The 27,536-nt window shown below is 39.4% G+C and overlaps 1 protein-coding gene across 1 annotated transcript; it reads left to right on the top strand.

Annotated features, from left to right (window-relative positions):
* Positions 1–334: 334 nt before the first annotated feature.
* On the top strand, positions 335–17,991 carry LOC114057763 (glycerol-3-phosphate acyltransferase 3-like). The gene is made up of 12 exons (XM_027884418.1): positions 335–579; positions 7,589–7,661; positions 9,201–9,471; positions 10,618–10,692; positions 11,346–11,435; positions 12,334–12,427; positions 12,692–12,807; positions 14,193–14,248; positions 14,594–14,679; positions 15,445–15,573; positions 16,615–16,694; positions 17,174–17,991. Exons 1-12 carry the CDS (start codon positions 424–426, stop codon positions 17,286–17,288), a joined length of 1,341 nt encoding a protein of 446 aa, XP_027740219.1. The 5' UTR covers positions 335–423; the 3' UTR covers positions 17,289–17,991.
* Positions 17,992–27,536: the final 9,545 nt, after the last annotated feature.

The following is a 27,536-nucleotide window of genomic DNA, read 5'->3' as shown; positions in this document are numbered from 1 at the left end:
TTTTTTTTTTTTTTTTTTTTTTTTTTTTTTTTTTTTTTTTTTTTTTTTTTTTTTTTTTTTTTTTTTTTTTTTTTTTTTTTTTTTTTTTTTTTTTTTTTTTTTTTTTTTTTTTTTTTTTTTTTTTTTTTTTTTTTTTTTTTTTTTTTTTTTTTTTTTTTTTGTTCTCCCCTGGTGAGTAAATGCTTATCAATTACAAGGAAGTGGGTGGAGTTAGGGCGGGATAAAGGGTAGAAATCACATTATCACTGTGAGTATCTGTGGTGTCAGGCTTCAGAGAGCAGCAGCCTTCGCCTAGAGATAGCTTTGGCTCTTAGAATGTGTGATTTTTATTTGCCTCCGTCTCTGGAAGCTTGCTAGAATCTCTGCTACTGATGAGCATATATTCTCAGAAAGGCAACTGGTTGGCATTTTGGAGGAGTAAGAATGGAAGAAAATAGAGAGGGCCATGGCCTTGCAGAAAGCAAGATTTTGTCTCTCTGGATGATTTTGTTTGTGACTTTAGTTTTGTTGCCTTCAATATTCCGAGTGTCCTTGGGAATTTCTCATTTTTATGTGAAATGTGTAGTAAAAATATTAGAGGTAAGTTGAGAATTAGATTCAAAAGGTATGTGTTTGCTACAGGACATGTTTAATAAAAATCTGTACATTTTATATAGAAGCCATAAAAGTCAGCAGAAAGAATTCCATTAAGTTGGATGTGTTGTTTGAAGTTTTATTTTACATTATAGTCTTTGAGTGGTGTCTTTAATGATATCTAGTTATGTGGTGGCTTATATATAATCTGCTGCTGGTTTAAGGTTTTCTTGGATTAAAGTAGAGACTCCATGACCTATTCTAGTTCAAGCTAGTTAAAGTACTTCATGCGAGCAGAAAACTTATGATAAGTCAGATTTAAAGAAAAAGATGTATTAGTTTATGGGACTTGGTAAGTAATAAGAACATGTATTTTAGATGTACATAAGATTCAGTAGTTTTATTTGGGTTATTTTATTTACATGGTATTAACATTCTAGGTAAGAATATTCACTCTGTGTGTTGCTTCTTCCAGATATAAATCTGGGGGATCCTGCAGTTACAAGTTCTGTTGTACGAGACTTGAATCTGTGCAACCTTCTAAAAGTGTAATTTTTCTAGGGATGAACAGACTATGGCTGAGATCCTGATTCTGCTGCTATCAGTAAGAGGTTTCTGGGTTTTTAAAATAAGCCATAATTCCATTTAGTTTCTCAAGTTTGACTTTTCATATCCATCATTAGACAGAAGTAGGTGCAGTGAATTCATCATACTGAACAGTGAAGGATTTCCATTTTCCAGTAGATTAACTTTGTGCTTCTGGCACAAACCTGCTTTCTGTGAATACACTTTCAACTTGTGGCAGAAAACACATTACTAGTATTGTTGCTATAATTATTATTAAACTGTTGGAGTTATCTATTTGTGCAGTAGAACATGTCTGTAGCCATGTGATATAGTTCATATCATGACCATCTTACCTTGCCAATTCTGTCTTTTCTCCTGTCCTATAATTCTTCTGTCTCTTTTTGTTTATTTGTGTTTGTGTGTTTGTTTTTTATTTTGTTTCATTTTAGTACTGGTTAAGAGCTCTTGGGCAGGATCTATCTTCAGCTGTATGAACAACATTTAGCATAGTGCACAGGACAGCAAAGTTTAGGGTTACTTGCTTTTTCAGATACAGATGTTAATGGGAAATGACTGCCTGGAGTGGCTATATGTAATATTGGCCTTTACATGTGATATGATTTTTAATCAGCTAGTGCTATGCTAATTAAATTCTTCTTGGTACCTTCTTAGTACCTTATCTTGTTGGCACGCTTATATCAAACCTGAGAAGGTCCTTGGACAGATTTGCTGCTGCAGTCGGCAGATATTGAAAATAACATCTGTATTTTTCCCCCACCCTGTGCATTTTCCAGCTTTGAGGGATGTCTGACGCACTCAGTGTGTGCTTCATATAGGAAGGCACTCCTCTTTCGCAAAGCACATTAGATATTTCTCTTTCCACAGTTTTTGTAACAGGTTATAAGCATGATAATTTTGTGTTCACAATGTGGAGGATCAATATATCAAAAAAGAAATAATTAAGTTAATTGTTATGTGATGAGGTGCAGCCTTTTATATCTAGTTCCCTGGGGCCACAGCACCTAATAGCAGGAACAGCACAACTCCACGCACTGCAGTTCAGGCTGGCTTGTTTTGTGCTTTAGTTCAAAGTTACTCCTTAATTGTCTGACAGACCAAAAAAAAGAGTTTCCTCTGTTTTCGTCTTACAGGTAATTCCACCTATTTTCTTTGAAGTATTGTTCAAATGCTTCTCATTATGCCAAAAGAGTAACTAAGAGCTATTTTGGGGGGAAATGGGAGGGAGAGAGGATGGAGAGAATTTTAGGTCACCTTTGCTTGTGCTGTGGCCCACTTGGCTCTTTGCAAGGAAAGGTAGGACTGGGAAATGCTGGGTTAAAGCTCATGCATGTCATTGCTGGGCCTATTCTTGAAGTCCTGGGGTTCATTCCTCAGAATATGGCCAAAACTGCAGACTTGGGGTACAGTCAGCTTTAAAGCAGGCTTCTATGCGCCCCTTGTTCAAGACATGAACAACCTGACATTGAAAGCCCAGTGAAGTGCGGACTGATTTCCAGCTGTGACATTATCTACCTGAAATACTGCTAATGTGGTAATGCACAGAGACCGACCGTGGTTCCTGTTTTTATCCGGAATGGCGAAACAGGATGCCTTACTGGATAGCTAAGCTGAAAATGCTAAGAGCAGATGCTTAGTCATATATTAGCACACTATGGATTATATTGCAGGAATATCAGTGCTTTAGAAAGTACCAAACAACTGGTTGAGGTTTCAGCAAAAAATCCAACCTTGAGCACTACGACTGGATTCTCCATTGTGTTGCATTTTATTTAGTCTGTTATGTAGACCAGCAGAATTAACAGAAAACTTCTCACCTGGCAGCACTTTATATTTGTTTCTTACAGCTGTAAATGGCAAATAGGGAGGCAGAGGGAAAACATGTTTTATTTTCCTCCATGTTTGTCAATTTGAGGAAACTATAAGAGTAGAGACTGAAATCAAGTCAGAAAATATTTTTCAAAGAAAGTATATTTGTAGCCCTTTCTGAATTTGCTGGGAGCAAAAAAAAAAAAAATTATTTTAGAATAAAGCTCAAGTTTTCAGATCTATTACTGAGCATTGAGTAATGGTGGCATATGTTGAGATAAGTCAATTTGATTTCTTGGCTTCACTGAAGTGTTTTAGCACTGTGAACAGTGACTGGAACAAATGGAAAAAATGTAATCGTGTATGGAAATAATTGGTACCTTCTGCTGCTTTTGCATCAAGGAATCTAGATATTAGTTGTTTCAGAAAGAGAAAAAAAACCCCTTTTTCAAAAGCAGGATTCAAGGTTTGAAAATTTGGGGGGTGACAGGTTTTGTTTGAGTTTTTTTTTTGATTTTTTTTTTCCCTTAGGACATATTAATATAATAGCAAAAGATCTCCAATAGAGGAATTTCTCAAGTGCATAACTATTAGCCTGTAATAATTATTATTATCCTTAATTTATCCTTAAAATATTTCTGGAAGTGATAATGATGAATGTGGTTTGGTTTCTGATAGGGTTATTTTTTTCCCATATGCTTGTAAACTTCTATTTGTAAATAACGTGTTTTCTCTGAGTTTGTCTTGTCTAAATCAGGGTTTGATGGAAATGACAACACTAGCAAAGCTATGCTAGGGATGTTATTCCAGCTGTTGCAAAAGAAAATGCCTTTGCTAGGATGAAACGTACACCATGCTCTTGCAGTCCTGTGGAGAGTCAAAGAAACATGTTGAACAGCTGTAGCTCTATTTGCTCTGGAATTTTGAGTTCTGAAGTTTTGTATGAAATTTGAGCACTGTTGTTTCTTCAGAAATACATGTAGGAAAGACGTCTAATAATTGTGAATAGTGTTTGAATTGATAGCTACACAGAGGTAGCTAATATGCTGTAAACTCCCACTGGAGTATGGGCAGATGTTGCTGACACTTAAACTGGTGAAAGAAGCTCCCTACTGTGCTTTCAAATAGCTCAGCTATCCTGACTAGCCTATGCAACAAACCCCAAATAAATTACGGCTGTGCTCTTATCCTAAACAAATGTTTGTGACCCTTCTCAACCTGTTTCATCAGCCCTCACTAAAGCAGGCAGGAGATTTGTGAGTCCTTTCCACAGTCTGATGGTAGACAGTCTCACATCCTCTCAGACATGCAATATAATACTCAGATCATTTGATATGGGTTCTTGGTTTTGATGTGAAAGGGAAAATGAGGCCAGATAAAAAGGACTGTTGGATGAAAAGGTCCCAAGTTCTCTATCTTAGATGATGATTTTAGTTTGTGCTAAAAAAACTACTGACCTCCTTGCCATTGTATTGGAAGACTTTATGTGGAGTAATTGCCCCAAAGCCTATGAGAATAGGATTGAGAAAAACCACTGTAACGAATGACTAGAAAAACCTCTTGTGAGAACATGGGAGAAGACGTAGTAAAATATGGGAAGAGATGCAAAACTGAATTATTACATAGTATAGAAAAATGGAGTACTTTAAATGGAAAAGGGAGGAAAACCCACAAGAATCCCACAAAAAACACAAAAAGTGAGATTTCGTAAAATGAACATTCCATATTGTATAGCTTTTCCTGTCAAGTACTATAAAGAAAGTAATTAATATAACCAAGTATTGGGCATTCTTATTTTGTTTAGAATGTAATTACAGGAAGCTCAAACAAATGGACTGTTTGAGTTGAGCTGTCAGGTCTTCAGCATTCCATCTGGGATCAACCACTGGATGTTTGGACTCCTTGTGTCCTCATCACTTCAGAAATGGCAGTGAGGAAAGCACAGCAGCCGAGTTCTTATTCAGTCAGCAAACTTAGCAATGAAGTTGCTACATTTAATACTTAAATTCTGTGTTAGTTGCAACATCTGTTTTTTTTTTTCCTGTAAGGCATTTAAAACATCCTTTCATTACTGTTTTGCAACAAAGACCAGCATGACAGCTCTGTCTCAATACTGTGCAATACAAAGGTGATCACAAAGACGTATTTAATTTTTAAAAACAAATTATACGTACAGATGCAACTGGATGCAGAACAACATAGTAGCTACTCTGCTGGGTCAGTCCAGAGTTTGACTCAGACAGACAGCTTTGACAGGCTTCAATTCAACTGCTTGATTAAAAGCTAGGTGGTTGTATGGTCATATTCCCTCCTCACTCCTTGTTGCCTCGGTTTCCCATGTCAGTTCATGAGCTGGTTTCCATCCATGCTTTTTTTATAACTGCTCCCATTTCAAACTATCTCTGGTGACATGTTCTGAACAATGAACTCACAATTGTGTTTTGTGGAAATATATTGCCTTTTTCTTGCTCATACACTCTGCCCAGCATGTTTATACGGTAAACCCCAGTTCTTGTGTTAGAAAACAGAAAACTGTATCCTTATGCACTTGCTCTGTGCCAGTCCAGATTTTGTAGACCTCTGTCCAATGCCATCTTGGCCGAGCTGACAAGCCCTCTGAAACTGTTCAGTCCTTGAAAGCTCCTCCTCTTCTGCCTTGTCCCCCCGTCTTTGTAGCCTTGACTATTTAGTTACAGCCACTTTCGTCTCACTCTTTCTCTGTCCTATGAGTCAATACTTATATTTTACTAGTAACTTGCATAAATTTTTGTTGGTTTTGACTTGTCTGGCTCATTTAAATTAGTTAACATATATTTTGAGTCAGCTTGGTCAGTAATTTTCACCCTTTTACTATCTGGCAATCAAAAGCCAGCCTCCTTGAGGCATTCCAAATCCTTCAGGACAGTATGCGCAAGCTCATTTCTGGCAGTGCTTGCTGGCTGTAGGAGGACTGTGACAGGCAAGATAAGGGTGGTAGACAGGAGATAGGAAAGCAGAGAGTAAGGCAAAAAGGCTTTATTTGTCAAGCTCAGTGATTTTTATTTATTTTCCTCTCTCATGCCATACAGCCATCCTAAAAGAATATTGGGGAAGGGGTGAGGACCAGCAGTACATTATAAAGAGGTTAAATTTGCCACATGTCTGCCTTTACTCTCTTTTGCAATATTCCTGTACCTGTTCTATATGTTCTTTCATTTCTCAGTGTGTGGGCTGCTATTTTCATGACATCTCCTGGCTCCACAATTCTGGCTGACTCTTCATGTGTTGCAAAAGATTGAGACAGGTGATGTACCAGTTGACCTTTTCAAGAGAGTAATTGGGAAGTACAGACAAGGTGAAGGTCTGTGGTATGGTTTGTTTGTTTGTGTTTTTTAATTATTTCTTTTTTTGGTTTTGTTTGTTTGTTTGTTTTATGGTGCTACAACAGATGGTTTGCATGGAGTTTAAAATACCCCATCAAAGCCTATTCTGCTTTTACTTTTTTCTTTTCTTTTAAGATGGCTGTTAAGAAAAAGTCAACTAAGGGTAACTAAAATATCCTAATTACGCATTGGCAAAGTGTCCCTTTTTTTGCTGACTTTAATGCTACAGAAGGAGCTGGTAGAGAGCATGCAAAACTTTAAGGTGGCAAAAAAGCTAACTGATGTTGGCACATGCAACACACTGTAATGTAGTGAAGACTATTTGAGATCAGCTTTGTGGTGACTTAAATGGCTGCACACATCAGTAAGAAGGAAATACAGTTTAAGCAGGAGTTTATCCTGGAGCAGATGGATTATCCCTATTTGTTGTAGATGGGTAGCTTTAATAGCAGGTGAAGGCATGAGTTGAGTGGGTCATGGATGAGCAGAGCCTACTCTCAAGCATCCTGTGTCCTTTGTTAGGCCAGATATCTTGACATAAATACAGAAAGATCTAGGACTCACTAGAGCTACTATTTATATATGTATGATGAAAACATTCAAAATATGACAACTTGAAAAATTAGGCATACTGGTATATTTGATTTTGCTAATGGAGAGTTTTATGATGTTCTGCACAGGGAGGAGAAACTTGGTTTAGCTCCAAAAGGGTGAAGACAGGGAAGGGTGAAAACCCATTACCAAAGCTACTTCTTCAGAAATACCATGGACAGAAAATGTTGCTGCCTTTGTTTTCTGTTAACAGAAACCACATTAATGCCCTAAAAATGAGGTAATCTCTTTTATTCGTTAAAATTAATTTTTTTTAGACCTATTTTTTCAGCATCTCTCTAACGTCAGTGATAGTATTTTGCAAAACCCTATTGCCTGAAGCTAACTGGAGAAGAGAGAGTTTTGGACCCATGGATCTCATAGTCTCTCAGGGAGCTTAGTAATTTGTTGAGCCTCCAGAAGAAAAACAACTGTGTCCTGAAAAGAAGTTTGAGCCAAACAATTTTTCCTAGAAATGGAAAAAGATAGCCTGTGTAACAAATGAAACAGGAGGTGAGCAGGACAGCCTTCAGGCTCACTGAAAAATGAAAATCTAAGACAGGGTAGGAGTAAAAGAGACTCAGACAACTCACCTAAGGTAATTACAGAATGTCTAGAAATGATGAAATTAAAACCATCAACATCTACTTTTCTTGTTTTGGGAACAGTGGGCCACCCTGCAGATTGAGGAGGGAGTAAAAAAGCAGAAGACGTTGGCACTTGAAAATTTAATCTCCACTGGTAAGATCTCTGGATGAAGGGGGCACAGCACTATTCATCTTGTAAAAAGGAACTGTTTAAAGACCTTACTTAGAAAGGACTTTGATGGGCAAATAACTGTTGAAGTTACAAAGCTACAGAAGGATGTTATAAGCAAGATAATCTGCCGATTATTGAGTCTTCTTGAATAAAAGAAGCAAGAGACTAATATAGAAAGACATTGCTGATAAGCATTTGGGAAGCTGTCCCTGTTTTCATAAGTATTTTGTGCTTTCTGACTCCATCAGCTCTCTCTTTACAAGATTGAGAGGAATGAGTGTTCTTTGCTCTTCATGTTGCTCTGCATGGATTCTCTTCTGTTTCTTGTAACTTCTTGCTTGCAAAAAACCCAGGGTCTCTCAAGTAAAGGAGCTACAGCATTCCATGGATCACAGTTGAATTTTGCGTTTTTGTCTAGGCACGAGGACAAAATCAAAGTAAATTTTCCCCCCCAACTATTTTTCCTTTCTTCTTTGACCAGAGGGGAGTGGGTTAAGTTCTCATGGTAATCCTTTTCCTTGTAGTGTCACTTTTAGTCATTAGTCATGTAGACTGCTTGGTTTCTCAGCTAATAAATTTTGGGTCTGATGACTTTCTGGGTGTTGAAAGTTTGATTGAAGTGCAGCTGGAGAAAAATTTTGTGATTCTGGACAGGGGTAGTATATTGATTAAGATAAATTAAGTGTATTTTGAATAATGCACATTTAATGTCATCCAATACACCCCCTCCAAAAAAACCCCCCCAAACAAAACAAAAAACAAAACAAACAAACAAACAGCAAACAAGAAGGCCAAGTGTTAGCTGGTTTGAATCAAGACAATTTTAGTCACTTTAACCAGCCGGATGAGAATCTGGTCTCAGAGTGACCTCAGCAAACACAACGAAACTTACTGTGTAATTGTCCTATGGGGTGTAATTTTACAAATAGCAGGACATGAATGTGTTGTTATTCTTTCAGCACAATGTGTCTGTGTTACACTATGTATGTTTGGGTGGGGAGGAAATCTAGACACTTCCAAGTTTCTTGGTACTGAGGGGACTCTTAAAGGAGAAGGGATAGGGGAAGAGAGAAGGCTCTGAAAAAACAATACAGAGGAAAGGGTTTGTTATAGCTGGGAAAAAGTAAAACTAATCAACAAGAACAACAACTATGCAAGCACTGGCTGAATCTGAGTCAGGGCACCAGGAGGGATCTGCAATCTTGGCAGTGCGTGGTTGACATTTCTACAACATATGTTGTTTGGTAAATGGCAGTGAAGTAGGTGTTGTGCTCAAGGTTTTATTTGCAGCTGGATCTGAATGCTTTTCTCCTTCCTCAGCAATTTAGGGGGGTTATATGGCATAGGGTTCAAGAAGTAACTTGTGGAATTAAAAGTCAGTACATAAATGAGGCATAACAATACAATTATGGTGCCTGAGTAGGAGGAGAGCTATTTCTAAAAAGCACATGTATTTTACTCTCTTTGGAATCCATATTGTTCATTTCACCGTGTGGAAGGAGGGCTCATTTCCTCATGCAGGCATCATCCAGAGAGATGAAACTCCCATGGAAGAGGAGATTGCTGGCTGGCGCCAAGGATCCTTCAGCCTTGCCGATGTTATGTACTTCTCCAAGAAGGGGTGCGAGGCAGTTGCAGAAGATGAAGTCACTCGGCGGTTCTCCTCTGAGGAGCTGGTGTCCTGGAACCTCCTCAGCAGAACCAATGCCAACTTGCACCGTGTCAGCTGGCAACTGACTGTTGTGTGGGTCATTGGGATCCTAATTCGGTATTGTCTCCTGCTGCCTTTTCGGTGAGCCAGGTGTAATTCGCTGGGATCTGCATTTCATGTTACTTTTTAAGGAATTTGTGAAATAATATGGCTTTTGTCTGTTTTCCAAGATGCCATCTAAACTCAAATATCCCTAAAAGAAAAAAAAGAGGTGCCGAAGATGTAAATTTTTCATGTTCCATATGTTTTATTAGTAATTAATTAATAGTAATTAATTTGTTTTTACAATCCAGCAAAACTATATACGAATGAACTGGATATCTTATTGTAAGGTAAAGTAACAATTGTTTCAACTGGAAGGATCAGGCTCTACTTGCCTAAGAGACAGGGAGACTGCGCACCGAACACGTGGGATTTGAAGCAAAGCCAGTGTTCACAGGGCACAGGGCTGAATGGAGGGGAAAAATAAGGCACCACTTAGAATGTATTAAATGTTCAGCATTCTAAAATTTTCTATTAAGCAAAGCCAACCTTTGTCGTATTGACCAAACCATTACAAATATTCGTGTGTTCTTGCAAAGAACAGGAGCTTTTAAAATTTCTTATTCGTTTGATGAGTGTGCAGTATACTTACAACCTTGATGCAGTGCATGAAGGAATTTTGTACCAGTCACATATGCACCAACACCAAGCACGTATGCCTGGCTGTAACCTTGGATATACAGCTTAAGAAGACAACATTTGTGTAGAAATGGCTTCAATTAACTGGTTGGGTCAGCCATTAGTAACCAAGGGAATTTAATTTTCATCCTTTTAGAGTGGAAATACATACCAAAATTTCTGGATAGGTTTTTTTAAAAATGAAATTCTGAGACCCTTTTGGCCCTGAGATATATCACCTGCATAAAAGAACACCAGCTACTACTTGCTGTTCTCTTTGAACACCATGGCTTCTTTACCCTGTGGCACCTTCAGATCAGAGTATGGTGCTTTTTGGAAGTTAGGCTCCAAGCAGCACAAGGTTTTGTAACCCGTGCAGGATTAACTGGGTGAAAACATGTGCTCATATTTTCCTGTTGGCCATAAGTGGTTTGTATTGCTAGTTAGATGCTATTGATGGTGGAGGGAAGCATTGAGAAATGGATCAAAGGGCCAAATAAAATGTTTTCTTGCTTATTCTTCCAGTTTTGCTTCTTAGCATTTAATTAAGATTATTTTACTTTGTAGCGTCTGCTTGTCTGTTTTCAACATCCTATTGCTGGTGTTGGCCACTACAGTAGTAGGACAATTTCCAAATGGCAGGTAGGTGTTTGCTGAGAGCTCCTCTGCTATCTTTTTCATTTCTTTAAGGATTTAAACTAGTAGTTGGAACACTCTGCTTGTGTCCAGAGGATTAATGTGGACTATCATGGGGTGAATTTTCTCTACTGTAAACTTACAGAGTGATATGAGAGAGAATATGGTAATGGCATCTGAAAGCAGACACGCAATGTAAGCCAGATAGGCAGTGCTGAAAGCATGTCTTAGAGTGTAAAAGAGAGTATGCTCTACTGAGTCAGAACAGGGCCATTAAATCACCTGTCCTGAGCAGTTCCATATTAATAGTTTGAGATTGTTGTGTCCTGTCACTGCAAGAAACTCAAACATGATTCACCAGCTAGGTAGTTCTATATTAAACTTATGTTAGTGAATGAGAAGAAATCTATAAAACAAAACCCTGTTATCTTCTCTGCTTTGAATCTGGTGGGTTTAGAATAGATTACAGCAAGAGAGTGGATCAAGAATATCTCTTATACCAATATGCTCCTTCTGCATGGCATTGTTAGTGCGATGAGCCCTCTTAGTACAGGCTTTGTAGTAACAGCTATTTGGAATAATCTGGAGAGTTCACATTGCAGTGTTCTATGCCTGACTACATAGAAGTGGAAATGTATGTATGGCTTCATTTCTTTTAGAGTTAAAGGCTGGTTGAGCAACCAGGTTCAGATGATATGTGCCACACTAGGTGTCCGAAGTCTGAGTGGTCTTGTTCATTTCCACAACAGGTGAGTGGTGCCAACCTGCTCTCAGTGGTTTGGTGTTGGTTCTTACAGTACTTAATGTCTCAGGTTTCAGAGAAGGATTCTTATTCCATTACTGCATGAATACTATGATGGCATAATTTATCCAAAAAGCTGTCTGGATCATCTAGACTCTGTCAGGATGTTTGCACGCCCTATTGTGTCTTCTGTTGTGTAGTGGCAGTGTATGTGTAGGTGAAGTAGTACTGCATTCCTGGTTAAATAGACACTTAGGCATTTTTCAATGTTTGCCATGAACTTGTTTTAATCACATGCAAAAATATTGCCATAAAATGTTCAGCTGTCCCAGTAGCCAATTTGTGTAGTAACTGTGCTCTCTCCTGAAGAAAGTTATGGGTGGTATTTTGGTAAATCTTTGCAGTGTCTTGCTTGCTTAATGGTGTGCTTTATGTAATGAAGGCTTCTGAAATATCTTGTTTGTGCTTCAGAAAGAAAAGCAAAATCATGCTCCAGCATCTTCGCTTTTAGAATTTTGCTGTCCAAATATTCTTTGATAAGTGCCTCTGTGAAGGGTAATATATGCAGCTAAAATGCATATCCAGGGAAATCTCATATTTTCAGCTAAAAGGAAACTGGTTTTGGCGAAATGCCAGAACTGCTGAAATCTGAAGGGACTCTTGAAAGTATGAGGAAAGATGACTTATCTGCTGTAATGTACCATCAGAAATTTTAACATTTATGTTGTAATACTAGTATTTAAAAATGTTTTGTGTTCTCTCACTTCCTATGGATTTGCAGATAAGCCGTGGGCCTGAAATGTTTTTGTCACTCAGTCTTGATTGGGCATGTATGCTTGCTGGATGGATCACCTGTAGTCTGGAGAATAAATGTTTAATAATTACCTTTATGGTTGTCATTGCAGGGAAAACAGACCACAGCAAGGAGGCATCTGTGTAGCCAACCACACATCTCCATTAGATGTCCTAATCCTGGCCAGTGATGGATGCTATTCCTTGGTATGAACAAGAGAGTTGGTAAATATCAGTAATGCTGAGATGCCTGTGTTGGGTAAGAGAATAAACTGGTAGAAAGAGGGGGATTTGATAGCATTCAAACTCGCCTTTTTGACTGCAAAAAAGTATGCGCAGGCAAGTTTGTTTGCATTTATGACCTAGAGATTTGGTATAATTTGTGAAAAAGCTTAGAAACAGATGCATCTGTGTTTAGCATTTTATCCTTAAGTGTGGGTGTGTTTGTATAGTAACAAGTTTGTTTTGCAGGTTGGCCAGGTGCATGGAGGGCTTATAGGACTTATTCAGAAGTCTTGCATGAAGACCTCTCAGCATGTCTTATTTGAACGCTCGGAAATGAAAGACCGTCATCTGGTGAGGAAAAAGTAAGGTAGTGTGAGGTGTTTGCTTAATTGTCTGGTCAGGTCTAATAACTGTGAGGTCCATGAGTGAGCTGAGGCTGCTCTTACCCTGCATCTCTCCTTGGTGGGCAGCTGTATGTTGTCATCAGTGCAAGGTTTGGAACTGCTCCATCAGAGATAGTGCAGGGTATAGCAATCATCTATTAGATGGTCTTTAAGGTCCCTTCCAGCCCAAACTATTCTAATCATTCTACTCCATGTTTGATCACTTGCCATGTAACCTCTGGGAATTTCCACATTGCTAGAACTTCCCTGTCTGCCACAGGCAGGACCCTGTTCGTTCAGTTTTGAGGCTTTGATTTTGGATGTCAGGACAGAAACCAGAGTTCTATCTGCACTCCTGCTTCATAGATCATGGCTTGTATTGGTACCTTTACTCACCAGCTCTGAGCAACAAAGCTGGCTGTATCTGCTGTGATCACAGGATAAAGGGAGAGTGATTGCAGCTGCTAGAAGCTGGAAGAGCACCTTGAGTAGTGTCATAAAAGTTTTGCTTAATGCCTATATTGCTCTCCAGACATGCAATATTGATTCCTGGCAGAGACAGCAGGCTGGACTTTAAGGACATAACCGGGATTGACTCAGTATGACAGTTCTTATAGAATCAGGTGTTTACAGAGACTGTTCTTAATCATCCTAAATCTTCATGAAAAAGGGTGCAATACAGCTAACATTAAGTACCTATGACAGTTTTGTCCTTAAAAAATTGGAAAGGGTTCCCTGTGCTACATCATTATCTTTTTATTTTATTTTATTTTATATGATATTTTGCTTTTGTTGTTTTAATGCAGACTGGAGAGGAGCTGCATGCTTTTGAGTCACAGTAAAGATGGGTGTGTTGGAAAACAACAGATTTTGGTGCCAGTAATCTGCTTAGCGGTGATACATTTGATTTTAAGTGATGCAGCTAATCTAGTAAGATAGTGGCCTGTCACTTGACTAGATGTGGAGAATTATTAGGTACATGTAAAACTGATGCTATGTACCTAGAAGGCATGAAAACTAGAAATATGGAATATACTTCAGTCATGTTTGACTGTGTTAATAGCTGAAACCTGGGAAGTTATTTTCTCACACTTCAAGTACCCCCATTTTCTATCTTCGTGTTAACTGGGTTAAAATGGTAAAATGAAACTTCATACAGTTTTCTAAAAAGTGTGCTTTTGTAAATAGCAAGACATAGTTTTAGGCCTGTGTCTCACTATCACAAGTCCTGGCTGAGGCTACTGCCTGGCAAAAGACAACAGGGCAAGGACTTTTCTTCTCCTGTGTAAGAGGTAATGGATGTTTAGATGCTCGGACAAATATAAATATGAAATATACACTGAAATTTTATTTTTTCTCCACAGAATTAGAGAACACATTGCAGATAAGGCCAAATTACCCATTTTAATTTTCCCAGAAGGTAGGAAACCACTATATTGATTTTATTGCTCTTCTCACTTCTTGCCACTGAGTGCAGTTTATTACATCCAGTCTTTACAAGTGAGGTGTTTGTTTTTAGTTTGTAAAATTAATTAGCTCTTGTGAGATATTAAAAGTCAGGTTCTAGTATCTTATAACAGTTTATGACCAGTCTATTTGCTTCAGCATATAATACAATGGAATAGAGTACAGGCTCTGGGATTATGTTCCAGGACTAAAGCTTACTTTTTCCTTTGGCAACTTAAGTCTCCTTAAGAGAGTTTAGGATTCATTTGCTGATACTTTTCTCAGAATGGATTAAGCTCTTCATCTTAATTCTGGACAGGTACCTGCATTAACAACACATCAGTAATGATGTTTAAGAAGGGAAGCTTTGAGGTAGGAGGGACCATCCATCCAGTAGCAATCAAGGTAATGTAACTGCAGTTTTCCAGATGTGGATGGACTGTTTGCAAAAGCTTCTCATGTCAGAGAAGGTGTTCATGTTCAAACCTTATAAAGGAGCTTGTTTGGTGTGAATGAGGTACTGAGAAAATGAAAACTTGGTGGCTTGCAATGTTCAGTTCCGTATGGGAAATGTTTCATTGGGTATCTTTGCAACTGGCTAGGAGCAACCTGAAAAACACAGTGGCACTTGCCATGCTGTGTGTTCAGTTCTGCTTGCTCTTTCTGTCCTAGGGCTCCTGGCTCTTGTGAGCCCTGAGGATAAAGGCACTTTACTTAGCACTTCCAAGTCTTTCTGAATAGCTTTAGCCAAGTTGCCCTCAGTCTGCCCTAGATATGTTACTTACTTTTTCTGGAACCTCATCTTTCTTGCCTAATCTTAAGGAAATCATTAAAACTGGTGTGAACATTTTTCATTAAATCTTCATAGTCAGCATATCTGTAGATGAAAAGTCTTTACATTTCGAGTAAATTTCTTGTTACAGTTTTGTTTCAATTGGTCTGTCAAAGTTTGGGGTCCTGCATTGCTTGTAAATGAAAAATGTTAGAAAATTGTGATAAATGTTGGATCTTTACTCTGAATTTACTGATGCTTTTAAGAGGTGTGAATAGATTTGCCCCTTTTTAATAAGTTGAACTGTGACTTTGTGGCCAAAAAAAAAAAAAGCAGCTTATGTGATTTAAACTAAGGTAGCAGATCATGCCCTTGTGCTTATTCTTCTTGTCTTCCAGTATGACCCCCGCTTTGGAGATGCCTTCTGGAACAGCACAAAGCATTCTATGATGACCTATGCTTTCAATGTGTTGACCAGCTGGGCTATTGTCTGTAATGTGTGGTACCTGCCACCGATGGTCCAAGAAGTACTTACGCTTTTTTTTTTTTTTTTAAAGTGCTTGTAAAATGTTGTCTGTGTTACTATGCACAGTGTTTGTGAACCTTTGCTGATAACTTAATGGACTAAGACCAGAAAGCAACACTACAGTCTTAAAATTGAGCATGGATGTGGGTTAGTTATCTTCAAGTAAAAACTAATCTTGAAGAAATTCAGACATTCCTGGACCGTACTCCCTATTATTGCTAAAACCTTTACTTGAGTGCAGATGTAGTTTCTTTCTTCTGATCCCTGAAACTAGAAGAGACATAGGTTTATGCTGCTGGAGCCCTGCCCCTCAGTCTGGCATAGACCTCCTGTTTTTGCTTTAGAAGTGATACATAGATTCAGGCCTTCTCTTCACTCCATACAGGGTCGCTTCTGCCTTCGTATCCCCCCTGCCAACAGCACCTTCCCACAACCCTGTTCTCTGTAACAACTTCCTCCCACCACCTTGTTTCTCAGCCCTGCAGCATATCCAGCTAATCCTTTGCCCAGCAGCTTTACCCCAAAACTTGGCAGAGCCTCTCAGCCCACTGCACTCTATACCACCAGTTTAGTATTGCCTACTGTGGTCTTTCCTTAGCCCTAATTTTGGGAGGGAAGGTGCTGTAATACATGTATCTTCAGTCCTCTGAAGTTTGGGCAAACTCCTGTGAGCTCACAGTAATCTGAATGCACCAGGCTCAACCCTGTTCAAGAACCCTCCCTCCTGCGAGGGTGATCCTGTCGGTGGGTTTCCCTTACTAAAGTACTGGGAGCAGACACATCCCTTGCTCTGGCCAGACCTGTGACCTCACGCTGTGTGTTGTTTGAGATTGCCCCAGAAACCAGAGAGCCTCCCACTTAGTTCTTTTTGGCACTGACTGGTGAACAGACCGGGCAGCATTCCCCAGGATCAGCTTGAACTGCCCTGCAAGTGATATCTGGCCTGTGGGTCTGGAAGTGGCTGCTGTCTGACAAAATGTCTTTAACTGAGGCACAGAGAAAATGTTTATGTTGTGAAGCAAATAACTGATATATTTTTCAGGAAGAAGAAGATGCTGTTCACTTTGCCAACAGAGTCAAGGCTGTCATTGCTGCTCAGGGAGGAATGTCTGTGCTTCCTTGGTAAGAAGCAACACCTCTGAGATTGCGTTTAAAACTTTTTTAGGTGTTCTGTATTCTGAAACATTAGCCTGGAATCCTTTAAAACTTCTTCCAGATTTGCTTTGCTTGCACTGTAGTCCATCACCCTTACTGAGTCTGTCAGAAAATATTCCTTGAGCAATTCCATCAGAGTAGATAAAATAATACAGTATATAGAGAGAAACAGAGCTGACAGGTGGATCTAGCCAGCAGGCAGTATTAGGTGAAAATTAATTATTTGCCTGTTAAATGCTGGGTTAAAGAAACGGCATTGTTGTGTGGGAAGACTTGGCAGTACAGATCATTTAGCATTATTTTGCAAAGTCCAAATTAAGTGAAAACTGCTTTGACTACACAGTCTAAATATTGCAATGTTTTTCTGCCTTGACCCTGAAGTGAGCTCAAGGGTTGTAGTAGTTTTAAGAACCATCACAAGGGTGTTTCTTTTCTGTATCTTTCAGGGATGGGGGACTAAAAAGGAAAAAGGTCAAAGAGTCTTTCAAGGAAGAGCAACAGAAAAAATATTGCCAGATAGTAATAGAAAATGGATCTGTGGGAAACGGAAATGTTTGTTAAATGGTATTTATTTTCCATGACTTACCACCACCGGAAAAGAGACTGGTTTTTATATGAAACCAAATATGTTTTCCTTCTGTTCCTGTAAGATATTTTGCATATGACACAGCAGGGAAACCATACAGAGATATCCTTATTTGATGCAAAAGACTCTAATTTTATAAATAGGAAAATATACAGTCTACATGTAAAATTCTCTCCAATGCTGAGTGAGAAAAATTGGCAATAAAATTACTTAGGCTCATTAAAACACCATTTTTAAAACATTTGCAATACCTTGAGGATTAAATGGTTACCTTTTAGCTTCTAATAAAACAGCTCTGTACTCCTAGCCTGTCTCAGTGACTTGGACTAGCAGTGTTCCTGTCAGCCACAGTAACCATGTTGCTGTAGAGAGAGCGCTCCTCATGTCAGGAGACATTAGGAAGTTCACCAAAGTATGTTTTCCAAATTGCATGTTGGAGAGGAAGTGTTGGATGTCAGAGGGAAAAAACCTCTGACTTTCCCTTCCATGTCGCAAGACCAGGGACAGCAATGCAGAAAGTTTTCTGCTCTGACAAAGAGCAGAGCAGTGTCCAGGGCAGCATGTCCTTGATGCCTGGGTGTGTGATGCTGAGGTAAATTAGTCATAGCCAAGGACAGCATCAAACAAAATATATTGTGGTTTTAAATTATATTTTATCTTCTGGTTTTGTTATGTCCCTTTCTGTGTCTTTTTGTATGCATTATACAAATTAAAGAAAACATTTGATGTGATATCCATTGTCCTCTGTTGTCATTATTTCTGGAGAGTCACCTGCTTATGTTAGCATTTGATGCGAGGGCTAAGGATTTGCTCTCTGACAAGCCCGCCCTCTAGAAATAAATAGAACAACTTCACTTAAGAAGTATGAGATGGAAATATTTCTGTCACTTACCATATTTATTAGTATAAAATATTTTTTCTCCTGGTAAGTAGGTCCCATATGGAAGGATCTGGCTCCTTAAATGATCTGAATACCCCTAATGAAACAAATAGGTGTTATTTTGCCCAAGGTGTTCTGTGACAGAGATGCTGGTAAGGAGAGTTAATAAGGTTGATCACAAACCCACCCTGCAGAGGCACAGATGCACAGGTACAACTCTGCCCAGCTCTGGAAAGTCTAGAAAACTAATATTCAGAGGAGGGGCTAACAGAGGTGATAACTGCCCTGAAGCTGCATGGCACAGAAGTAGCGTGGAACTGAGCTCTCCTCTTCTGTGGCCAGTCCGGGCTTTGCTACAGGTACATGAATTCTTTTGGTGGATCAGTCAGTCCAAATTTTGGTGTCATAGACCAGCAGTAGAAGAAACTTCCCTTCTACAAAGCTTTTAGCCACCCAGGTAGGGAGACTGCTAACAGTATGGCTACAGAGGAGAATTGCCTCAGGCTCTTCTGCTGTGAAAGAGGGCTACTGGCTCCTGACTGTAGTAAACTGCACTTCCATGGCTGCTGAAGCTCCTGATTTATTTTCTAGGTATAAAAATGTGAAGAAATGTGGTAGACAATACTGATAACTGTTAAATCTCTTCAGTGTGCCAGAATTTAGATATTTTCTTTCTGTGTGACTGATATCTGAAAGTCACTAACAGAGGCTGCAGTAAAAGAAGTGTGGGGACCATCCTTCTGACACTACTGTGTGCTTTCTTCCTGCTTGGAGGTAAAAGGGGAAACTGAGTAAGCAAAAAAAGGGGGCAGAGTCAGGAAAATATGGGGAGATAAAACTGTTGGAAGAGACATTTTCTAATCTGGATTCTGTTTCTGTAAGAAATTAGGAGATGATGTGCCTTTTTTCCCAGCCTGCTACACTTCCCCAGCTAACCAAGAGAAGAGGAGGCTTTGAACATGTGATCCTCATTATGGCTATAACTCTTAAGTCTTGTAAAAATAGAGCTCAGACCTCTGAAGGTATGAGTATTACATGTCACCTGTGGGAGGATGGTGGGACTGTCAGTATTTCCTCTGCCATTTTTTGGCTGTTTTGACAAAAGAAGCTGAAAACTCTGTGAAGTAGGTACATACATATAGAATATAGAAATGTAAAGCAAGTGATGAACACAAGATCTTCTTAATGATGAATGAAGTGTGCTTTGGTAGGTTGCCAAAAATTGCCAGAAATGGCAACCTAACTTGAAACAGAGACTATTTTGTCTTGTCCTGCTTTAAAGAATTGTTTCTGGTTTTTAGTGGTGCTTTCTTTATCTACCTTCCACCTCCTCCATTCTTTTGAAATGCAAATGAAATATAGAATATATCAGCATCGGCCTTAGCAAATACTTTTACCTGAAATTGTATACTGCCCTTAGAGTGACAAGGTTATGGAGGAATTGATTACTATCCAAAAGGACATCACAGATAAGTGTGTCTTACTCTTCCAGCAGGAGGGCATGGTAACAGTAAAATCATACCCTCTTGCTATGTGGGTGAGTTAGAGACAGAGAGTTGAAGATAGCTGCTGTTTCTAACTTTTAGAGACATCACTGTTTGATCAGCTGTGTTGATGGAAAACCAGATATATTTAAAAAACTCCTCCTTTAGGTCCTTAATAACACTCAGGCAGCATGGTCAAGGTGCCGTGCAGAATCTTTGTGCATAGTGTGGGTTCTAGGGTGGCTCTGGACCTTAAGCCACTTGGGTGCTATCCTGTTTCAGGTTGGAGCTGTGTTCCCTGTATTTAGAGTCCTGAAGCCTTGAATAAGTAAGGGAACCTGACAAAATCCCATAAAGGTTGGTTCATTGTGTGTAACATGCCTCTCCTTCCTTAGGCAGGCTTCCAAAATCACAGCTTGAAAAGGAGTCCTCTGAAAACATACTTTTAAATGTTTGCATTGCTGTTACCTAATTTTTCCTTGGTTGGGACTAGAAATTGTAAAGAAGAGTTATGTTTTGACCCCTTTACACTAAATCTGCAGATGGAAATAGCTTCAACATCTAGCTCATTTCTGGCTTTTCATCTCTGGATTTATGAGAGATTATTTGGATGTTACCCCTATTCATGTTTAAAGTATATTGTGCTGCCTGCTGCAACGGTAAAGTAACCTGAAACAGATGGTAATTATGCAGCATTAAGCAGTGTAAGGTGAATTTCTGTGTAAATGACCACCATTGCCTTAATCTATTTGAGTCAGTTTTTTAGGAAGGTTCTCTAAATTTCCTGGGCCTCTGGGAAAGTATTTGACTGAAGCACAAGATGGGACCAGGAGTTTTGAGGTCTCTTTTTATATATATTTACATATAAATATTTTTCTGCCTATACACACACAGAGTATGTATATAAAGGGACAGCCAAGTGCCGTCTATGTATTAGGAGCATAGTGTGGACATGAGAAACATGAGTTACTTGTAACAATAGAAATGTTGTGGATTATTGGAAGATGTAGTATTAAGCAACTTGATGGCGTCTTGTACTGTGTGACAACTGAATAGAAGTCGGCTAAAACGTGTGATAATCTTTCACTGTAATGTACTTCCATGTTAACAATGATTGATGTAGCTCGAGTCCTTAATTCCCTTAGTTACAAACGTGTTTTTCTAAAGCTGTGTCTTACCTTGGGAACGTCTGAAACGCCCATCTCCCTCCGACTTCTGCTGACCGGCTCTGGGTTAGCGGGCACCTCCGTTTCCCGGCTGAAGGTGCGTTCCCGTGACGGCACCACGAGCATTAGAAGAGATGGGCAGCGAGGGCCATCTGGTGGCGTCCAGTCACTGGTAGCGAACTCCGCCTTCCACAGCCTCCTCGCCCTGAATTCCCCTCAATGAGCCTGTTATTTCTCCTACATTTCCATGAAACCATGAAAACGTAGCAACGATGCTGTGTACCCCCAAGACGGGATCTTTGATTACTGTTCGTGGTTTAAAACCAGCAAAGCTTGTGCTCGTTCGAAGTTTCAGCAGCCTGTGTTGTGTGAGGTTTCCCCAGGTCATTTCTACTCTGTGACAAACTAAAATCAGAACTACTGTCCTTCATTCAAAATCAGGTATGAGTCTGACCCCATGGCTTTTATTTTTATTTTAAAGCTCAGTAGGGGCAACAAACCTGGGATGTTCCTGAAGACAGTAGGACATTTCGATTTGCTGTGATGAGTTTCTTTGGTCCCTTGATGCAGTTTGCTCCTGATCTGAGACTAGTGATACTTTCAGCAGAAAACAAGTTTTCAGGATAATAAGGGAGATGTTCCGAACTTGTTTCCTACCAGCATCCATTTTCTCGAGCTGTAGTGAGAACAGCAGTTAGTGCCAAATTTAACAACCCAGCATTTCACTCAAACTCTTTCATGTGCAGCTTGCCATGAAACCAAACAAGGAAAGCAGCCTAGGCAGCTCCTCCCCTCATGTTTGGTTTTAGCCTCAAGGAACATATTTTGCTTACATGTGCAGTCTGAGGCCTGATTTCAAGTAGGCCAATGGAGATAGGTCACAGATATATTACGGATGAGACCTCTTGCCTTTTCTATCCTCTCTGTGGGATTTGCTTTTGGAAATGTTTGTGCTGAGGTGTTGTTCAGGCTCTTTTGAGCATGTTTCCCAGCTGTAGTGCAAACTGCAGAGATGACCTGCGAAGGGTTCACAGGTTCATTTGGTTTTGGAAAAGTAGGCTTAGAAGTTAGTGGACATACAGTAGAGACAGAGACCTTACTGGGTCTTTACCTTTTTATTGTTTTTGTTGTACACACAAGGAAGGACCCTAGCTTTGTAGCCATTTCTCCTCTTCCCTCTTCCTCTATTTATTATTCTGTTTAATGATGGCTCCTCAATTAGTGTACCAGACTCCTCTGTGAGCAGAGTTCATCGTGATCAATTGTCATCAAGGCTAGCGTTTGGTACATCCAATCAATGCTGTTCTATATAATGGCAGTGGTATTGACTGATTTCTAATTTTACAGTATGTTGAGCCCTGTTGAACTCTTTTAATATGATAATTGCTTTACTAATCAGTAGTCATGATTTGTGTGCAACAGCAGATTATTGGCATCAGTAGATATCCCTTGGTATTTCTATTTGATTCTATCAAAGATGCATGTGGTGAAAGATGTTTACCCTATCTAAACTGTGGATATTAACCAGAGTAATAGTGGGGAAAATACTAATATTCTTGCATATGAGCTTTTAAGAACTGGGTTATTAAATAATTTGGAAAGGTTTATTTCTTCTTTTTATTAGGGATAGTTATCAATAAGTACCTTTTAAGTTTATACAGACAGCTGTTAAACAGCCTGGTTTGTAACTATGCCATAAGCACTCATTAGTTTGTATGTTCAATATTGTGTTTATTAATTATGTAAGTTTTTTAAAAAAATTGCTATGAGCAGTCTACTCATCTAATTTATAACTTCACATAAGATCTAAGTATGCACACACACATTCAGTAAAATAATCTGTATGTTATACTTCAAATACCCAGTCAGCCTTGCGTTTTATATAATTTTCTAAAATACCCCTACAAGGTATTATATGGAAGGGTATCTATATAAAAATTACATTTCTGTTAGAAAGCTGAGACTGATTTCTATCCAGATGTCTCAAACATTTGGGTTTCTAAGTTATTCTTTGCATGTTGCACCCTCCCCCTTTGCATTGTACGGGTAACACGGGGATCTGATGGATGCATTGAGCACATGCATTATTACACTGCGTGGTGGAACCAGGAGGTGGCACCCCTGTATGCGTGTCTAACACTGCCATGAGGACTAGAACCTTACTAATGCTCTTTTAGAAAGGCTTTAATATCACTTACAGGGAAAAAAAAAAAAAAAAGAGATTCAAAAGTAAGTTAATTTACTGGCCATCGGCATGCTTTGTCCTTCCTTAAAATCCCGGCATGAATGGAAAAGGACAGGTTCTTTTTAAGTGGTAATTCTGTTACACTGGAAGATTCAGTCATTAAAGAGATCATGAAATTCTGGAATAATACATATTTTTCCTTCACTTTTCTTCTCTCCAAATGCAGTAGAAAGCCAGGCTGCCAGGCCTCAGGTCATGGTGGACGGCAAAAAGGGATGCCATCCTTGTGTTGATGCCACAGATTCTAACACATCTGCCAGGTTGTTTGTACCACTTTTGCTCTAAAGATGGTGTCTGAATCTCCTCCTGTGCTTGACCCATAGAACTACTCAGATATTCACAAAGCTCCCCCCCCATGTTGATGCCAGGGTGAAGGTTTCTATGTGGTTTGGTCAGATGTTTTTAAGGTCACAAAAGGAAGAGCATTGCTGAATTGCCTTCTGCCACTCCCCTGCTGCTGCAGAACCAAGCTTTAAGTGTGTACTTACATATTTTGCTGCATATTTAGCAGCTTGCAAGAGCAAGCACTGAGATGTCTCACTGAAAAATGTGCAAGTGAAGGGCTTGCTAGAAAGGTCTCAAGGTCCTGATTCCAAGACTAACAAGGAGTCTCAGCTATTACGCTCCAAGTGATAAAATCATGATGCAGGTGGGAGGCTAAATGACTACAAAACCTGTGCTTAGGGTCTCCAAATGAAAAGTGCTGGGTGCTGCACTAGGATTTATTCATATGACTGTTGCATTAGTGAAAATCTCTCTCCTCTCTCTTACACCCCAGCATTAAAGACACAGTTTCTCACTGAGTCAGCTCACCATAGGCACATCTGAGATGCTCAAGATTGTGTGGAACATGCACGCAGGTCCTGTGGCCTGCAGCTGTCTCCACCACAGTGTATTTCCTGTTAGCTGGTCTAACTAGAATCCCCTCCATTTCGTCATATTTTCCCATTCACTGTAAGGAGAAAGTAAACTCAGGGCTTTTAACAAGGTTTTAATTGTAGCTGGATTGCTGAACTGCTACGAACCTAAATTTTTAAATTATGGAAATTAGGTTGTTTGAAGTGGGGGCCCGCCTGGGTGCTGTATTCAAGCCTTAGTTCCTGCAGGAGACAACACACAAGGCTGCAGCTCTGTCAATGCACAGTGCTGGGCTTACAGGGAGCATAGAAGCCAAACTACTTGTATTATTTTCAGTGTAATAAGAATTGGAGGTCCATGACAGCAGATGGTAAAATTCCACTTAGGTTCCTGGATACAAAGTGAAGCTGAAAACATCTGACTCCTTGTATAAAGGGTATCAGTTTTTAGATTGAGTTATAGCAAATACAGTGGTAGAGAGAAAGCATAACCTGCTTGCAGCCAGAAGACAGACAAGAGAATAAAGAATTCCCCTGAGTGGCTTGCTGGCTACCTGCCATTCCTCAACAGCAGAAGATAAAAGGGAGTACCAGGATAACTACTCTGACCCTATTTATTTCCAATAAAATACAGATATTTACATGAGATGAAACTGTTTGATATTCTGGGGCTGCCCAGCTCCTGTGACAGGAGACAAATGAAATGCTACTTTTTATTAGATCTGACCTACCAGAAGCCAATAACACATGCAGTAGCTTAGCAAAGACAGAGTGGGACTGCCACATGAGGTCCAGGCTTTCTTCCCAGGTTTAACAAGGCTTCTCCCGTCCTGGAAAACCAACTTTGCAGCCATGCTCCATACTACCAAAATTTGGTATGTGCTGATAATTAAGTGAGGTAAAATAAGTACAGGCAAAGGAACAAAAAACCAAACCATTTACAAAAGCAGTGGGGTAAGTGATAAAAATTTACACGTGCTTTTTCTCTGTCTGTGATTCAATCCATTAAAGTCATGCATTACATCTGCATCACACAAACCATGTATATTTAGGCAATAAATGTATTCTTGCTGCAGACATAAAAATACATTATTGCTAGAACAAAAATTAAGAATGTTGGTAACATCTCACAAAGTTAAAAAAACACCCCAAACCTTTTGTATTGATTCTGGAATACCTGGTTTAGACAAACTTGAAGCATATAAATTCAACCAAAGCTTCTTTGGTATGCACTGTACTTTGTGAAATAAATGGAAAAATAAGGATACATGAAATTTTTTTCTTCCAAGTGTATAAACTCCAATGTATTCTCAAGGGATGTTTCTTTCTCACCATTTGCACTTTTTAGTGGAAAATATTCTATAGCAAGCATGACTAAATGTAGCTTTTGTACACAAAATAGGCCCTGAACAAAGGAAAACATGGAAAATTGTTAAAACTAGCACTTTTTCCATGTCTTCAATGGAACCATGCCATCTTACCCATGCTGAAAGTATGGTGTTAGTGTTTGAAGGAAAAAAGACCTCCTCTCTTAAGAAAACAGGTTCATTGCTAAAAGAGAGGCAGAGAAACTATATGTCCTCATAGATTACAGAGCAAACAAATAAAATGTAATGATGTAATTAATTTGAAACTAATTTATCGGTAGATGGGTGATCAGTGGTTTATAACAGCTATATGCTTAAAAGGCAAAGGGCCTTTGGCAAAGAGAGCAAGCTGCTTGGGTTTTTTTAAATAAGTCAACAGTTTTTGCAGTTGTCAGCTATTCTTTGATGGGAGTTCAAGATCCGTGCAAAGGCTGAACTTCAGCACAGTCATGACAGGACTTTGCCAGCAGCTCTGTCACCAGGAGGCTGTCAGTTGAGGTGACATGTTTCCTCTCTGCTGTCCCAGGCAGAGAAGGTGGTTTTTCAAGCAACTCAATAACAAAAGTGATTATTTTTTTCCCAATGTAACATTAATGGCTTTGTGAATTATTCATGCAAGCATGGAGGGGAAACTTGAATGCAATAAAGAAAGAGTTTCTGTTTTCATATGAGTCTTGTCTCTGTTGTGGTTTGTTCTGCTTACACAGGATGGCTGCCTCCCATCAAAAGATGTTTCCAACAGTGTTTTTTTTCTCACTGGTGCGCAGTGACCGCAAGGATCCAACCAGCTGCCTTCCCCTGCTCTGGAAACACAAAAGGTAGAGACTGCTCCCTTCCTACTATTTGTTTATGGAGCCTGAGGACAGTGCCAGTAAGTCCAACAGCTGGGCTATTGCAGAAAAAAAGCAATAATAAAGCCTTAATTCCATGTGATGAATATTACAAGTAGAGATCTCCAGAATCTTCTTTTGTTGCTTCAGGTGTACTGATAGACTCAGGAATTTGCCACATGCCATCAAATTTGACATAGGCTGTGCCATTTTACTAAAGCAGAGGTTAACAAGAACATGGACTAAGTCAAATAAATTATTTTCAATTTTCAATGTTTGTTTCCTCAACAAACCCACAAGGCAACATTTGCCTTGCACAGGATTATCTGTGTTACAGTTCTTGCTTCAGATGGCAATTTTAGACGTTACTATCTAAATGAAGATATTGAAACGTAATGGAGATGCAAATCTGTATGATATATTACTGTGAACCCCGTCCTGTTTTCCTCAGGAACTAGACAGCATCCACTGTTGCTGCTTGGGCTACATCTGTCCTTTGAATGGAGACTTTTGCTCCTTAAGGCCAGATAAAAACAAGCCAACCAAGCCTTTGACCTCTGCCATTTGCACCCCAGATGAAAATTCATGAGCAAGTACTAAAAGACCTGTATCACATTCTGCTGTTGCTGTGCAACAGACACACAAAAAATTTAAAATAAGCTACCCACTGGTGTCTGTATTATGAATATCACCCAGATTGTAAACTAATGTTCTTCTGAATAGTTTCTGTTCCAGGCTTTGGGCACTTCTAATTGACCTGGATCTACACACCCCTGTAATATTTGAAAACCACTTGTAGTGCAGGTCTTTGGAGTAAGGGCTCTTCGTTACTGTGTGTATGGCACACGCAGGCTACCGCCTTCAGTCCTAACTGGGCCTTTCAGGCATGATCATAACTAAACACCCAGAAAAATGAAAATACTGAAGTGGTGTTTGGCAATGTCAGATCTAGCTGGACAATTGTTTCTGTGCTTGTAGTCTCTAGAGGCTTTATCAGGGATCATCCTGTCTTTGCCTCAGTGAAATAATCTAACCAGATGAGGCAAAGAGTAGGAGGAGAGGCAAAGACACTGAGAGTAGAGAAGAGTTGCCCAAGATGATGTAGTGTCAGAGCCAAAAAGAGGAGCCAGAATGCAACACCCTTCTCCAAATGACTCTCCTGGAAATAGTTCTTTAGGCTTTGGACTCTAATTCATCTTTTTTCTTGGATCCTAAGCACTTGGATCATAGATAGATTTCTGATCTCTTGAATATGGAGAGGGAAATAAAACATCGTATTTCTACGAAACACTTATGAAAGATGTACGAAGAAAGGTTGAATGCCTTTTTCTTGGAGGAGGATGTTATTCCCTTCCCCCGAGATGCTTTGTCATCCCTCTTCTGCCTCTTTCTGC

Source organism: Empidonax traillii, unplaced genomic scaffold (assembly GCF_003031625.1).
Source record: "Empidonax traillii isolate 1590-97213 ecotype Southwest subspecies unplaced genomic scaffold, ASM303162v1 scaffold144:size1428860, whole genome shotgun sequence".
In the NCBI taxonomy this organism is placed as follows: Eukaryota; Metazoa; Chordata; class Aves; order Passeriformes; family Tyrannidae; genus Empidonax; species Empidonax traillii.
This window is presented reverse-complemented; position numbering and strand designations above follow the sequence as displayed.

What these genes read in the sequence shown, in the direction of transcription:
- LOC114057763 (XM_027884418.1), top strand. Translation starts at nt 424, where the DNA reads ATGGAAGAAAATAGAGAGGGCCATGGCCTTGCAGAAAGCAAGATTTTG. An exon ending in TGAAAATTTAATCTCCACTG is followed by an intron (nt 7,662 to 9,200) that starts GTAAGATCTCTG and finishes TTCCTCATGCAG; the next exon opens with GCATCATCCAGAGAGATGAA. An exon ending in CATTTTAATTTTCCCAGAAG is followed by an intron (nt 14,249 to 14,593) that starts GTAGGAAACCAC and finishes AATTCTGGACAG; the next exon opens with GTACCTGCATTAACAACACA.